Here is a 15,801-nt window from a genome sequence, read left to right as displayed (position 1 = left end):
TCTCTGCAGTCACCAGCGTGGGTGAGAGGAACTCAAGACCCACAGCAGGATACTCCTAGAGCAGACAGGGCACTGGTGCTTAGAAAAGGGAGCAGCTACAGCTAGGAGCCAGGTAGAGTTTCAGAGATTATGGAAGTTCATGAGAAAAAAAAGTCAAACATCATTAACACTGAAAAGTTACAGAAAAGTTAATTTGAATACTTCATGCTTTTATAAAACCAACTGAAGCTCTGACATTACCTTCCCTGCCAATCAGACTCTAAGTGATAAATCCAACTCCAGGCCTTCTTTTCTTGAGCACATATACACAAATCATTTAAAAATATTCAACATATAAGTAGACAGACTTCACTATGTTCACATTAAATTTTCTCTAACATCACAATTACACAGGACCTTTTAAGTTGTTAAGTTTCATTTTACTTTGCATTTATTGACTAGTATCTTAATATAAGGGTATCTATACCCCTATACCAAGTATTTTATGAAATTTCACCGTGCATCTGCACTCTACTTCACAGCTCACAGGGTGTTTCTGTAGCTAATTCAATACGCTAATTTTAGACCATCTGCAGGTGATAATCACTGTGCCAGGAAGTCTGTTGTTTCTCCTTACATATTTCTAAAATGATGTTATCACAACTGTGAGCTCAGTGGTTAAGAATATTAGGTACATAGTAATAATAAATGTGACTTCCAGCCTTTTTTCTTTTCACTTGAGGTTGCCTCAACAAATGCACAGCAAGTAATTTTAACTCCATTCTATGGTGGTTGGAATGAGAATGTCCCCCACAGGCTCTGTATTTGAATACTTGCTCCCCAGTTGGCGCTATTCTTTAAGGAGGCTTAGAAGGTGCATGCAGCCTTGGAGGAAGCATGTCACAGGAAGCAGCTCTGAGGGCTTAAATACTCGTGTTATTTCCAGTTGGCTCTGGGTGGGGTTCAGCGTGCAACTTGATGCCATGCTTTCCCACCACGATGGCCTCTTACTCCTCTGGAACCACAAGCCCAAACAAACTCCTTCTACACGCTGCCTCCGTCACTGTGTCATATCACAACAACAGAAAAGCAACACACAGTTTTCCCCAAAGACAGAAGTCATCACAATGAGAACTTTTACAATAAGGAGAACTTCAAAGACTGCAGGAAAACACAAATGTTTCATAATTACACATAAACATTTATAGTAATGTTTTCACTAGTCCACACTACTAAAATAAGATAAAGACACTTTAAAACCTAAAAAGTTAATATACATTGTCTCACAGGTAGCTCTAGTATCACTTCATAAGTGGCACACAGTACATAAATGTACATAGATACATGAAGGGCTTCACAACAGCTTAAACTAGAATTCATGGGAGGAAGCCACATTTTCAAGAGTAAAATATTTACTGGTACACATATGCATAATCAGGCTAGGAAAGAAATATGAAGTTTATTTACCCCATACAAAATCACAATCACTATTACTGAATCATTTAGTTGAAACACATAACTCTAAAATTAACTTGTTGGCCTAGAAAAATCCTTGAAAATGTATTAAAATGTAGCCATCTGTGGCCAGGATTACACAGGATTTATTTTCTTCTTAGTGTTCATATAGCTTTCAAATATTTTTGGCAACAATCTTGCAGTGCTTTTATAATTAGTAAAGTTCTCACAATCTTATTTCTTTATTTCCCTTACTTCTAGAGGGGGAAAAAAAAAAACAGAAACAAAACTGTCAAAGCCTCATCTGAGTATTTTTCCTTTATTTCAACAGCAGCACTCCCTGCTGCTGGAGGAACTACATGCCCAGGTGGCTGTCTCGGTGTTCCCACTCTGGTATACAAATTGATATAATACACATATTAGGCAGCTTCTGGTACTTGGTCGTGTGTCACAACACTCCTATAGTGCTCAAAGGCTCTAGGGAAAAGACTATAATAGTACCCAAGGATCCAGGCAACGCTGTGCAGGCCTTTAATCACAGTACTCAAGATGCTGAGTCACAATCTTGAGTTCGAGGATAGCCTGGCCTACACCAAATTTCAGGGCAGCCCAAGCTACATAACAGGGTCCTATCTCAAGAAAAAGACCAATCAACCAAATTTAAGACACTTGATTTAATAAAATCTGTGTCACTACTACATGTGACTGTGGAATAAAGTAGAACAAGTTACCCATAACATAGGCCCAGCTTCATGAATCCAGGCTTTTCATGAGCAACATTAGGACATCTCCAATGGCTACTTTGTTCACCTCTGCCCTAACTCTAACTCCAAAGAAACCTGCTTAAATTAATCAAGTCTGGATTTAGGGAACTGAGAGATGGACCTCTACAATTCAGAGGGAAACAGTTTCTTATATACAAAAATCTGAAACAAGTGTTCAAGTGAAAAAGGAACAACTTTAAAAAAATCATAGTACAGGTTGTGAATTAACAATAATGATCTACAAGCCCCGCCCCACACTTTGAGAAATGGAGATGAGAACTCTATTGGAAACCACACCAGAAATGACATAACACACACTTCCTTTGGCAAACTGTATAATCTGAGCTCCATGGAGGTGAGGAAGTGAGAACACAGCTTAATTAGAAATTCTTAGAATTTCACCTGTATAACTGCACAGGGGGTGAAAAGCTTAATTAGATACAGTTTTTAGAGCACTCTGCCATCTCTCAGTATCATTTGATTTTGCCTTTTCTTGGTGCTTAAGTCTTTGAGAAAGTTCAGAATTCTTAGTCTGGAATGCTGCCCCAAGCCATGAATACAGTTTTTCCCTGTCCAACAAATCCTACTTGGCTCTACATTAAAATAATATAACAAAATGGAAAAAAACTTCTCAGAAGAGAGTTGCTTGTTAACAATGCCAAACCTAAAGCCCTAATTCATGCATTCTCAACAAAGATTATAAAGTCTGGGCGGAGTATCACTTGGTGTTTCCCAAGGTACAATACTTGAATATCCTAAGTTTTTGTCGGGGAGGGTTACACAAGAGTTTCTCTGCATAGCCTTGGAACCTGTCCTGGAACTCACTTTGTAGACCAGGCTGGCCTCGAACTCACAGAGATCCACCTGCCTCTGCCTCCCAAGTGCTGGGATAAAGGCATGTGCTACCACTGCCTGGCACTATTATCTCCCCCACCTCCAAACAAGGTGACAACTTCTTAAAAATGACAGATGTTGAAAGGAGAAAACAATTCCTAAAGTTCAAGATACTCCCATATGAAAAGGCATTTCCCTATGAACTAGGTTCATTAAGAGCTAAAGAAAACCTCAAAAATCAATCTACAAGGGTGTCTTCATGTTTGGATGAAGTCCTGTCCTGCAGTTTGGAAATACTCGGCCTCCACTGTGTCTGAGGCAGTCATCCCTAAAGGCTAAATGTACCAGGAATCTGAATATTTAAAGTATCAAGATGAATTAAGACTCTCACTATTAACTTGGAATATCTTCATCCAGAAAAGCCTCAAATGGGGGAAATCAGTGTTGAAGTACACAATCTACTTAGGATTTATTAATTAATTTCCTAATGTTATATGGGAGAATATCAGGATACATTTCTAGCAAATTCCTAAATTAAATACAATTAAACTGAGGAACAAAACTCTCTCTCATAGATTTCCAAACGAATACGAGGCTCCCCCTACTGGTACTGTGTTACCTGCTTGAGGCACATCCACATGTAAGAAAGAAAATGAATGATTTGGTGCTTTCCACCTTTTGACCATTCATCCAAACATTTACATGGTGGGCGAGGCACAGCATTAGGGGCTTCTAGTAACTGGTCCACCATGAGGACATGGAGGCATGGAGAAAACAGCTTCTCAAAGGAGTGTAAAGGACTCTGACGGGAGCGGCAGTTCAGGCAATGCTGTTTTGACAGCACTCACGAGAGAGAGAGAGAGAGAGAGAGAGAGAGAGAGAGAGAGAGAGANGAGAGAGAGAGAGAGAGAGAGAGACAGACAGAGAGAGAGAGACAGAGAGAGAGAGAGAGAGAGAGAGAGAGAGAGAGAGAGAGAGAGCCACTCCTCAAGGTTCTATTTGGATTTCAGAGAATCATAAGAATGCTTGTGTCTCCACAAAGTTTATAGGTGGAAACCCCAACAGTACACTAAAGGTGGGTGCTCCGGGCAGATTAATCACATCATGAGGACAATCTCATCACAATGGGGACTGATATCCTTACAGAGATCTGATGAAACCTGTTTACTTCCCCTTCACCACCATGTGAGGACACAGGGGGAGAGCACCAGCTAGGAGCAACGGGTCCTCTTCAGACACTGACTCTATGAGCACCTCGATCCTGAACTTTTCACCCTTCCAATGTGAGAAATCTATGTTGGTTCTTTAGATCCAGCACAGTCAGAGGCATTTTTCTTGTTATACCAGCAGCAAATGGACTAAGACAGAGGAGTTGATTTGGCCCAAGCCCCTCTGTTCCTTCAAGTTCACTAAGCAACTGCTCAGTTTGAGTAGCAGGAAGACCTGGGGTCACCTGGAGGGGCACTGACACTTAAGACATCTAGAAGCACTAACAGAGATCAGTAGGGCTGCTGTGAAGCCAGGCAGAAGTGCTCACATACTCACAGCTCATGAGGTCTGTGTCACATGATTTCCAGATTTTTCCCAAGAGAAGCTATAAATCTGAACGTGAAGCTTTCTGCTTTGGAAACTGAATCTACCAAAACATGCTGGTAGCCATATCCAGTCACAGACCATCCATTGCCTGTAACCTCTGACCTAAGAATTTTACTTCAACTGACCCTTGTTCACCACTGGAACGTCACACTTAGACTTAGTGTGATTCTTTAAAGAACTAGAAGCTTTAATGTGTAATTACATTCATCTGTTTGTAGAGAAAACATCAGCTGTGAACTGCTTAGCGTAAGGCAGGGAACAAGCATGACTAGTGCCAATGTTCACAAGGCCAAAGCTCACATGCAAACAGCTCCACACGGGGAACTGCAGAGGGAAGAGAAGCCATGCAGTGTGCCATGGGCCCACGCTTAATAGTCTAGAAGAGACAGAGGTCCCTGCCACTCCATACACACAGTGGTTGAGTGTTTGACAAAGGAACAGCCAACTTTCTATTCTTGACTTGAGACTGCTCCTTTCTATTCCTCAACAAAGCAAATACCAAAATGCAATAGTCTTTACTCAAGTGGAGGTGTTCATGAATTTTACCTGGGCTATAGCACCATACATCTTCTTCTCTGTTCTAAGGAAGGTAATTACGAAGGTTAGAATATTCCCTCTGTGAGGATGGAAGCCTTGATTTTCTAGCTTTTACTGTATTTACCAAGGCCCGTAGGAGCTTCAGGGGTGAGGACCATAAAAAGGAATGTTTCGTCTTCCTTACGCAGGGACTGTGAGGAGTTAAGGTTTATCATGTGGACAGTGCTCGTCTGGAAAGGAGAGAAGTGTCCATCTTTTCTTGAGGTCCTAAGACAATGACTTCAAGAATTAAGGACAAGTACAGTTTGAAAGAGGAAGAGAACCTCAAATGGGAGACAGTGAAAATAACAGAAAGAAGCGGTACAAACAGGATGAGTTTTGCCTATGGATTGCTATAGAATCCCATACAGTCAGAAGCTAGCCTTCCATTTGCAGGACTCTGGAGCTGTGGCTCTACTCCCATTTTCCAGGCAGTAATCAATAGCAGTTGAACAATTTCATTTGTAAACTCTCCATATTTAGGGAAGGAAATCCCACCAGGCACAAAACAGGAACTATTTGACATGAGGCAGGCTCAATATCCTCACGTCTGTTCCTAATTCACCTATATTTGGAATGAAAGTCATTGTTCTGATGAGGTCTACCCAAGATTTTAGTCACAGAACATCGGAAACTGGGGGAATCACTACCTGGTAGGACTTCTCTTCAAGTCTGATCTATCTGCCATACAGCCTATCTCTCAAGAATTTCTACCGCTTACCTGCTATACAGGGAACAAAAACAAGGCTAAATTTAATCCCTAAAGGATCTGAGAGCAGTACTGGAAGAGCAAGCAACAAGACTTTAAAGACTAATGAAAAAACACCCAAGTCATGGAACAAGATTTAAAGATGAAGCAACCAGGACTGACAGAGGGCTCAGTGGTTGAGACCACTTACTGCTCTTGCAGAAGACCTAGGTTTGGTTCTCAGCCACTACATGGTGGTTTACAACCATCCAGTGCAGAGAATCCAACACCCTCTTCTGGCTTCTGCGGGTTCCTGCATTCATGGAATACACATAAACTCAGGCAGGGATGGGCACATGGGCACGCGCACACACACACACACACACACACACACACACACAAAACAAAATAATACTTCAAAAATAGCCTGGGAGAGCTGTTTACTATTAAACACGAGGGGTGTGTGGTCACAGCTGCTCCGGTTGATATTTCTTCCCCAATATTCGCCTGGATCATCTCTTTATCCAGCCATAACCTGAAATTCTTTTGAGTTCAGGATTAATTTACTATTATAATGCAGGGCTTACATGATCTTTACAATCACCTCACCTACTCCCACAGAGTAGGATTAACAGGTAGGACCCCTGGTGTTTGTCATCATTTTAAAAAATGGGCTAGACACTTTGCAGGGCTGTTAGATTTGTGCTATTTTATCCATGACACACACAAGCACTGTTTGGTCTTTAGGCAAGGATGAGATGGATCACATGCTGATTATGTGCTAGGAAGCTGTGTGAAGGACACAGTCTGTGGCCACGGAGTAGAACAAGCTCCAGAATTAAGGGCAGAACCTTGGCCTATTATCGTTAGTATTCTACAGATGGCTAGCCCAAAACTTCATGGTGTGGGAAACAGGAGGCCAGCATTTTAAAGCAGTGTCACCAATGAAATGTTAGCGGGCAGGACTACAAGAGAAAAGATGGGGATCCAGAATAAAACCCTACACAGCTGACTGAGTGGAACAAGTCCAGCAGACAAGCCCATAGCTGGAACTAAGAATTCTACAACATAAAGCTTAAGCACTCGCACAAGGCTTTCTCATTAACTTAGGACAGCATACTGTGAAACACCTCACACTGCCTTCATAGTCATTAGTTTCAAGCACCATAAAAAAAAATCAGAACAGCAGCAATACCATTCATTTTAAAAGGAAACCCAGCACTTGGGGAGCAGAGGCAGGCAGATCTCAGTGAGTTCAAGGCCAATCTGGTCTACACATCAAGTTCCAGGACAGTCAAAACTGTTTCACTGAGAAATCGTGTCTAAAAAAACTAAGAAGAAAGGAAGGAAGAGTCTTATATTAATTTCTATTTAAAACCTTTGTTTTCTAAAAAAAAAAGACCATTATTGCATGTATTTAATAATTAGTATCAGTTTTGAGTTTAATAGCAATAATAACATTTTTAGGTTCTCTCTCCCTCTCCTTTCTTTCCCACCCCTTCTGTCTGTCTGTCTGTCTGTGTGTCTAACTCTTTATTCCTCTTTGACCTTCTCTCCAGGATCTCATGTAGTTCAACCTGGCCAAGAATGACCTCCAATTTCTGGTCCTCCTACCTTTTATTCTGCTTCCTAAGGTACACACAAGCATATCTGGTTTTATGAAGTTCTAAGGACTGAACCCAGGGCTTTGCGCCTACTAAGCAAGCACTCTACATCCCCAACTGTGAGTTTTAGAGCTATTACCTTGTTTCATTCAAACAAGTCACTGAGGTAAAGAAATATCATCTCCAATTTACAGATGAAAAGTAAAGTGAAGAGTAATTTACCCCAAGACTAAAATGGCTAAAAATGGTAGTTCCTTAATTATACTGAAATCCTAGAGAGGTTGTTAAAGAATGAACATTTATATGAATCTGGTAAAGAAAATGCCCTTAAAACTATTTAATATATTCCTATTAGCAAAGGCACCAGTTTGACAAATATGGGTCTTGGTCTTCATCTACTCACATCTCCACTGGTTAATCATCTGCGTGCTTAAACTTCAGTTTATATAAAAGCCAAACTGCACTCACATGCACACACACACACACACACACACACACACACACACCACACAAAGGAGTGGGGGAAGGACCCTTGATCATAACAAGGGAAAAGATACAGTGTAGTATCGAACAAAAATATTTGCCATTTTGCCACATAATACATTTGAGTGATCTTTTAAGTAATAAACCAACATTCTTTATCTGTAAACACTGAATTAACACATCTAACCATTTACATTACACAGGGAAATCAAAGTCATACATGAAAAGTCAGGCCAGGTGTAATAGTACTAGATTCTTGGACTTAAAACCTGTCATGTGAGGGTCATTGCTTATTTCTCTTGGAATATGAAGACATGGAGATAGTTTTTCTCAAAAATTCAGAATAGAGAAAAACACTAAGTTTTTCCCACCACAAAGTGAAACATTTAATTCTTACTTATATTTATCTTTTCACTTTGAATAGTTCTGACTCAAACTATTTTTTATTTCCTTACCTAAACTAGTATATATACGAGTTATTCAAAGAATAGTGGCTTTCTACAAATATGTTCAGATTTAAGGTGTCTGACACCACTCATGGGACTTCAGCCTCTGGCAACACTGCCCCTCATTTGGTTTGTGACTCAGTAGGAACCTCCACTATTTCTGTTCGAGCAGAACTTAGGTTTTTATACTTTCTTTCTACTGCTCCTTCCACAGAGTCGTAGTGTAATCTTGTATTACACACTGAGTAATATGGAAAGATGGCTCAGAAGTAAGAGCATGCCTGCTCTTCCAGAGGTTCTGAGTTCAATTCCCAGCAACCACATGGTGGCTCACAACCATCTCTAATAAGAACTGGTGCCCTCCTGAGGAAGAGACCTAGCCAGTCATCCTCATCAACTTAGAACATGAAACCCAATACGGACAGGTTCAACAGAACCTCCATATACAGGCTGCCCATGCCTGCTTCTGCATTGCCAGGGCATAAATTTCATTCATTTTCAATATGACTACAACATACGTTGAGCAACTATGTTATGTTATGTTGATAACCAGGATGGATATCTTTTTGTTTTTGTTTATCAAGACAGGGTTTCTCTGTGTAACAGCCCTGGCTGTCCTGGAACTCATGTTGTAGACCAGGCTGTCCTCGAACTCACAGAGATCCACCTGCCTCTGACTCCGAGTGCTGGGATTAAATGAGTAACCACTATCACTCAGCCCCAGGCTGGATATCTTTGTTGTACTTATTTTGTTTTGTTTTTGAGACATGTTCTCACTATGTAGTGCTGGCTGGCATAGAACTCACTAGGTAGACCAGGTTGTACTTGAACTCACAGAGCTCTGCCTGCCTCTGTCTTAGTGCTGAGATGAAAGACATTTGCCACCATGCCAGGCAATCCTGGTTGGTTATTATGGACAGCTAATAAAAACTACTCTCATTGGTTTCTTGTTATGGGACAATGGTCTTGTACTTTGTAGATTTGTCACTTATATTTTATAAAACACTGATTAGCCTGTAGCCAGGCAGGAAGTATAGGTGGAGCGACCAGGCAGGAAGTAGAGGTAGAGTGACAAGAACAGGAGAATTCTGGGAAGAGGAAAGCTCAGTCTGCAACTGTCACTCAGACGCAGAGGAAGCAAGATGAAAATGCCTCGCTGAAAAAGGTACCAAGCCACATAGCTAACATAGATAAGAATAATGGGCCAATTTAAGATGTAAGAATTAGTTAGTAAGAAGCCTGAGCTAACAGGCTAACCAGTTTGGACTTCCTATACAGCAGTGAACTACTACATACGTCTGGATGGAAACAAATCAGCATGAGCAAGTGGCTCAGGTCGATCAGCCTTTAACCTAAACAAGGTTTTCCAATCAGTCCTGGTACCTATCATGGTGAATGTGCACAGAAGACATGTGAGAATTGTTAGGATGTTGGAAAGCAAACTAAGATGAGTAGGTTTGGTCTTTTTTTTTTTTTTTTTTTTTTTTCCTTCCTGGAGACAGATCATATTCTCCTGGAATACACACAGTAAATAAGAGTTGACAGAAGTGAGCCAACAGACTCCATACCAGTTTTTTTTTTTTTTTAGACAGAAAGAGCTAAAAAACATGACAGATTTCTAACAAATTTGCTTACCTTGCAAACAGAAAGAACATTAATATTTATCAGTTTCTTGATAATCTGTAAGAAATGGAATATATAATTTTATTAAGAAAGTAATGATGTTACAAATATACTTTGGGGGGGACACATCTGCAGTTTCTTTAGATATTGCAAAAAACTATAACTACAGTAGGAGCTGGAGTCAAGAGACAGATTTTTGCTTTATCTCAATGTAAAAATATGTGTAACAAAAGCAGCAATCCATACTAATATGGAAAATGTAAGGTAAGCTTATGGATAAGCAAGTCAAATCTGAAAGTGAAGAGACACATTAAATCCAAAATAAAACACTTAGTAATTTCCTCCCAACTAATAGGGAAAGTGGAGATGATTGGAGTTAAGAGTTTCACTTGATCTTAAAAACTGTCACGGTCCTTCAAGGATGTGACTTCTTAGTTCTCATTAAAGGATTACGGATGTATCAAGGGTGCAGCTTTCATTTTGGTAAAGCTAGTTTACTTCAATCAACTATGTTCTATATATTAACATATTTATTAGTTTTTAAACTGATTTTTGATGTCCCAATACTTAAAATAGAGCTATCTTAATCTAATAAAAATAATAAAATTACAGTTATTATTGATCCCGGCACTGTATAAATGACATTATAAATATTTTTCATTCAATCCTTCTAGCATTCCTATGAAGCTGCCTACTTTACATTTGTGGGCAAATAAACAAACTACCCCACAAGAGCCAAGCTATGAGCTGTAGACAGCTGGACTCTGATGCTCAATCTGAATCAATCTTCCATACTGTCTCACCGACACTTTCATGTATTCCTTTGTTACCATAATAAACAAAGAAAGACTCACATTGTCCAAGTCAGGAATTTCTAAAAAGTATTCCGGATACTCGTATGACATCCCCACATTGTTCACTGAAATAAGACAAGATTGTTAGCTAGCACGTTTATTTTAATAATGTACTGAAATGTTGAGATTAACTTATTGAGACTAAAATGATACATTTAAAGGTATATCTAAAATACTCATCCTCCAGTTTAAATGCTCTTTCTTTCAGGAAGCCTTTCTGTACTTACCATCTACATGTCTTTCCCTGTCCACCTAGCTCTCGGGAGCGTGTGTTCTCCCTCTGTACTAGTCACCTGTAGACAAGGCCAATCACTTCCACTCTTTACATCTTCATGTTGTCTATAGAGAGCAGAGAAGGCACAGTGCAGGAGACTGCAAACTTGGGGTCCACTTACAGCCATGGCACAAAAATGTGTGACCTGAATAAGTCATATCCAGTTCATATCTCGGGCTGTTGAATGCTAATGTAAGAGTTTACTCAGTTATGTGACAGATATTTGCCACAAGCTTGGAGGCAAGGTATATGCTGCTAGAGACCAGAAAGGGCAGGTTCTCATATCACATGGTTTACAGCCTGGTAGGAAGAGAAAGGTTCCCAACCCAAAGAATCAGTTATTTCACAACCAAGTGTCCAGTGTCCATTTCTAGAGAGCCTGACTTTGAGGCTTCCTTGTGGTAGCTAAGAGGGCGGATCAGACCAAGTATCTCTAATAAACGGTCCGTGGAAGGGTTTCCTTGAACCCACCCTGCATGATCATCTAACCTCAGCCTGGCACTGTAAGACTACAGACTATTTGGACACATTTATACATATTAGGTCCTATATTTGAATACTCAGTTATTAATGGTTTCTCTAGACTCAGAAAGTCAAAGACAAACACGAAATAAGGAACATTCCCAAGATGGATGAAATATCCCTGACTTTACATAAACTAATTAACTCACAAAATACATTATCTATTTCTCTACATTTAACTGCTACAAGCCCACTAGGTAATTTCTAAATTATACCCTAGGAATGGAAATCCACAGCACTTACATGGAATGTGCCAAGATCACAGGGCAAACTATGCCAGAATTCAAATTCAGAAGTCTGACTACAGAGCCTCAACTTTAATCACTGAAGCCGCCATACACCTTCACCAGGGATTCACTCAGGAAAAGCGGCAGTGGTAACTGGAGAACAAACAGGGCACTGAGAGCAATGTTTAACAAAACCGAATTACTAGATCAAAGTTTCAGATACAAGAAGATAACAATTATGGTCAGTTTGCTACAATCAAATAAACTGATAGGTGTACCTTTTCCATACTAAATTAATAGTTGGAAGGATAGGGATAGTATTCTCTATTTAACTAAGTCTGTCACTGGAGTCTGAGCCTTCAGATATTCCTTGCGAAATCCTGTAAAGGTGGCTTGAACAGCTCACGGATACCCATCTGAAAAGAGTAAAGTCCATGGGTAGGCGTCATGCCGACCTGAAGTGGGAGAATATCTAAAAGGCCAATAACAGTAGGTCTAAATTCATTTTTATCCCATTCCTCCCTCCACCATGTGTCTTGGCAATCACATGTGTAAAGGATATTAAAAATTAAACCAGAAAACCAAGGTCTCAAGTGTAGTTGACTTTACTTTAACCACAACAGTTATAAAGAATGAATAATTTATAATTATTAAATAGTATAATTGTAAATCTTTTAAGGGCCAAAACTGGTGGGCTACTTTTGTTATTGTTCTGAAATCTAGAACGGTGTAGGTAGAACAACTGACTTGCTATCGTAGCATGTGCTACAAGCACAAAATTGAACTACGGTAGCACAAAAATAACTCAGCAAGCCGGGGAGCATTATTCTGGTTAAAGTATCAACAACGGACAGCTTTCTGATCTGCGTCTTCTAACTGAGCAAAGCCAAGTAGCAATGCTGTCTTCTCAAACAATGAAAACCGGGAACTCTTTCCAACAGAGTCATATTAAGAAATAATATACTTTGATCCAAAGTAATAAACTATCATGCAGGAGGACTATTTAGTATCTTAAGTGCCTAACAAAAACTGTGGAATCTAGAATGGGATTTCAGAGCATCAAGTCTAGGCTTATGAGCTGGATGAGTAAAAACAGATATCAAACTCATGATGGCAAATGCACAGCAGGCACCAGGACTCTCGAGCCCTCACTGCTTCCCAGTGTAAATCTTCTGCAATAGCGTGTAGGCTAGCTATCATCTTTCCCAGGGCGTACTCAGTTCAGAGTGCTGTGAACAACTGCTGCTCCTCTCAACACTGAGGAAAGAGTAGCTCCAAACACAGTATCTTGGGATGCTGAGATTTTATATTCAAGTTACTTCAGAGTCAGCAGATACTGGATGAAGCTCTGAAATCATCATCACTACTTAAAGAGCGAACCACTGAAGATGGAGAAAATCACCTTCTACCTTCTTATTAAAAGTTAAAAATCACAGATGAGACTGAAAATCAGGCATCATGCCTACGGCTGGAGGAATGTTATCACAGGCCATTAGCTCTTCTCTGTACTACACATCACTTCTAAAGTCATTTCCTACCCCTCTACACCTATATTCCTCCTACATTCCTCCCCTATGGGGAGTGTATTAAGCTTTAACCATCTGAGTTGAACTGCCCATTTGTGGGTTTCAGTGTACGTGTGTGTTAACAAATCTGTCTGCCATTTCTCCTGCTACTCTTATTGTCGGGCCATTTCAGAAGGCTGTACTACCAAAAATCTTCTGAGGAAAAGTTTGAGTACCATCACACTCTTCAATAACTGTTTCTACTTAAGTGCACAACACTGGGAATCTCTTGGGAAAAGGCAAACCCACTGCAGTTTTATTTCAAGACAGTAGGTGACAGCAATAACCAAACAGCAAATAGGAAGCTTTCCGAGAATGCTGAAGGAAGAAGTGCTTTGAGTAGGAGGGAAAGATGGAAATATTCCTGTTACAGCTTAATCTCATTAAGAACGGGTGCAAGCAGTGCCATTGCTTTATAGATTTATTACAAGATGCTTTACAGCATTCACAAAAACAATCTCTCAAGTTGTTCTAACATTATTAGAATAGATAGCATCTTAAATAATCATTAAACTTGCACTGTCAGTGAGTTTTGTAGTTTCTTCCCTTCAAGAACCACAGTTTTGTGTTGCTGCTCCCAACCCCAGGGCCTGCAAAACCCTTTCAGGAGTGAATACAGAATCTCATTCAGAAAGCAAAGAGCATCTGTGTAACTTCAGAATTCTCATCGTTCCAGTAATCAGTTCAAGGCCTTTAACACTGAAAACCTTCCCGACACTCTTTATGAAGTGACAAGACTGGGGGAAGCTTGTCTTTATCTCTTGTTCCATTGCTGTGATAAAACACCTTGACAAAAGCAGTCTAAGGGGGAAAAGATCCATTTCTGCTCTCCATCTGCGGTCATCCTCCAGCAAGGCAGGAAAATGAGTGCAGGAGTAGCTGGAGGCGTCCGTCACATTGCATCACCCGTAGGTAGGAAGCAGGATGATGAATGTCATGCTCACCTCACTTCTTCCTTTTTAAGCAGTCCAGGACCCATCCCAGAGAAATAGATCCGCCCACTTTTAGGATGGCTCTTCCCACCTCAATTAATTCCCCACAGACATGCCCAGAAGCTAAATAATCCTTCAATGGTATGCTTAAAGGCTTGTCTTCTAGATGATTCTGGATCCCATCAAGTTGCAATTAAGTTCAACCATTGCAGAGTCCAATAGGAGAGGGGGGCTGAGAGAGTAGCACAGGCAGACTGAGAAGGAAGAGGAAGAAGAAGAAAAGCATTGGTGGTGTCAAAGGAGCCACCCTTACACCAAGTCCTCATGGAGTTGGTCCTTGCAGGAAGGACTGGCAGGAAGCTGCACTTGGCTATACTCTCGCGTGCCTATTCTGAATCCCAAAGAATACTATTGTCAAAGTAAATGCTACATTTAGAAAGAGGACTTGGAAAATCCAGAGTAACTCTGGGTGTTATATTAGTATTTTAAATTATATCATAACTGCTCAAAACCATTTCTACATCTCATTCTTTAAAACAAGATTTTGTTCCTTTAAGGTTCATGCGCTGCTGATCTTCATGGGCCTAGAATTCTCTATCACAGTCAGTTACCAGAGGAGGAATGATGTCATTAGAAAATTAGATTTCTGGTATCTGGGTTGGGCATGAGGGTGGAGCAAACAATTCATTTTTTACATTAACCAGAAACATAAGAAATTAATGTGGTTTAAAAATACTTTGCCTAGTGGTTGGGCTTCTAAATATAAATTACATAACACAAAATATCTCTGTTTCCTATTGATGACATCAAGGCAGAAAAGGATAAGCTTACACTTTAGCTACATTCATAGTTTTATAAATATATATGAATCCTGTCCCAGTACTTCAGTTTATTAGTAAAACCTGCTTCAAACAATGATGTCATTTCACTGTATTTTGAAATAAATGTTTTTTGTTTTAAAAATGTGGGCTTCAAGAACAGTCAATGTACCAAAGACTCAGAGAGTGTCTATTAGGTGTGGTGTGTATGTGTGTGTGTATTGGGGGAATAACACTTTCTGCCTTACAATTTGGTAAAATGGTCTGGGGTTCGACCTCGGTGGTAGAGCACTTGCCTAGCATGTGGGAGGCTCTGAGTTCCATCTCTAGCACTATATAAGAACAATTGTACAAGGCTACAGAACTCAGAATTCAGCTGAGCTAGGATTCAACCCTGCTCCATCATCACCACTTCAAAAACTGGGGCATAAAATAAGTCTGCATCCTTACTATTCTTCATACATGGAATAGGAACAATCATTTCAGCAAATTCACTGTTTGGAGCATGGTTAAAATGGCAATAAATGGAGGAAAAGCTACTGCCACATGGCCACTTAACCG

The 15,801-nt window shown here is 40.1% G+C and overlaps 1 protein-coding gene across 1 annotated transcript in view; it reads right to left on the bottom strand.

The window, feature by feature from the left end:
* The window catches only part of Hsd17b12 (hydroxysteroid 17-beta dehydrogenase 12), a 150,626-nt gene that overhangs the window by 24,571 nt on the left and 110,254 nt on the right, over positions 1-15,801 (bottom strand). Inside the window, exons 5-6 of the mRNA XM_050147134.1 lie at positions 10,903-10,967; positions 10,061-10,105 (exon numbers count right to left, since the gene is read on the bottom strand). Coding sequence (XP_050003091.1) covers positions 10,061-10,105; positions 10,903-10,967 — 110 coding nt within the window. The remainder of the gene's footprint in view (positions 1-10,060; positions 10,106-10,902; positions 10,968-15,801) is intronic.

The sequence above is a fragment of the Alexandromys fortis genome, unplaced genomic scaffold (assembly GCF_014885135.2).
Source record: "Alexandromys fortis isolate MF-2015 unplaced genomic scaffold, M_Fortis_MF-2015_v1.1 scaffold_12, whole genome shotgun sequence".
NCBI classification, from domain to species: domain Eukaryota; kingdom Metazoa; phylum Chordata; class Mammalia; order Rodentia; family Cricetidae; genus Alexandromys; species Alexandromys fortis.
Note: the sequence above shows the minus strand (reverse complement) of the source record. Positions and strands in the feature narration are given on the sequence as shown.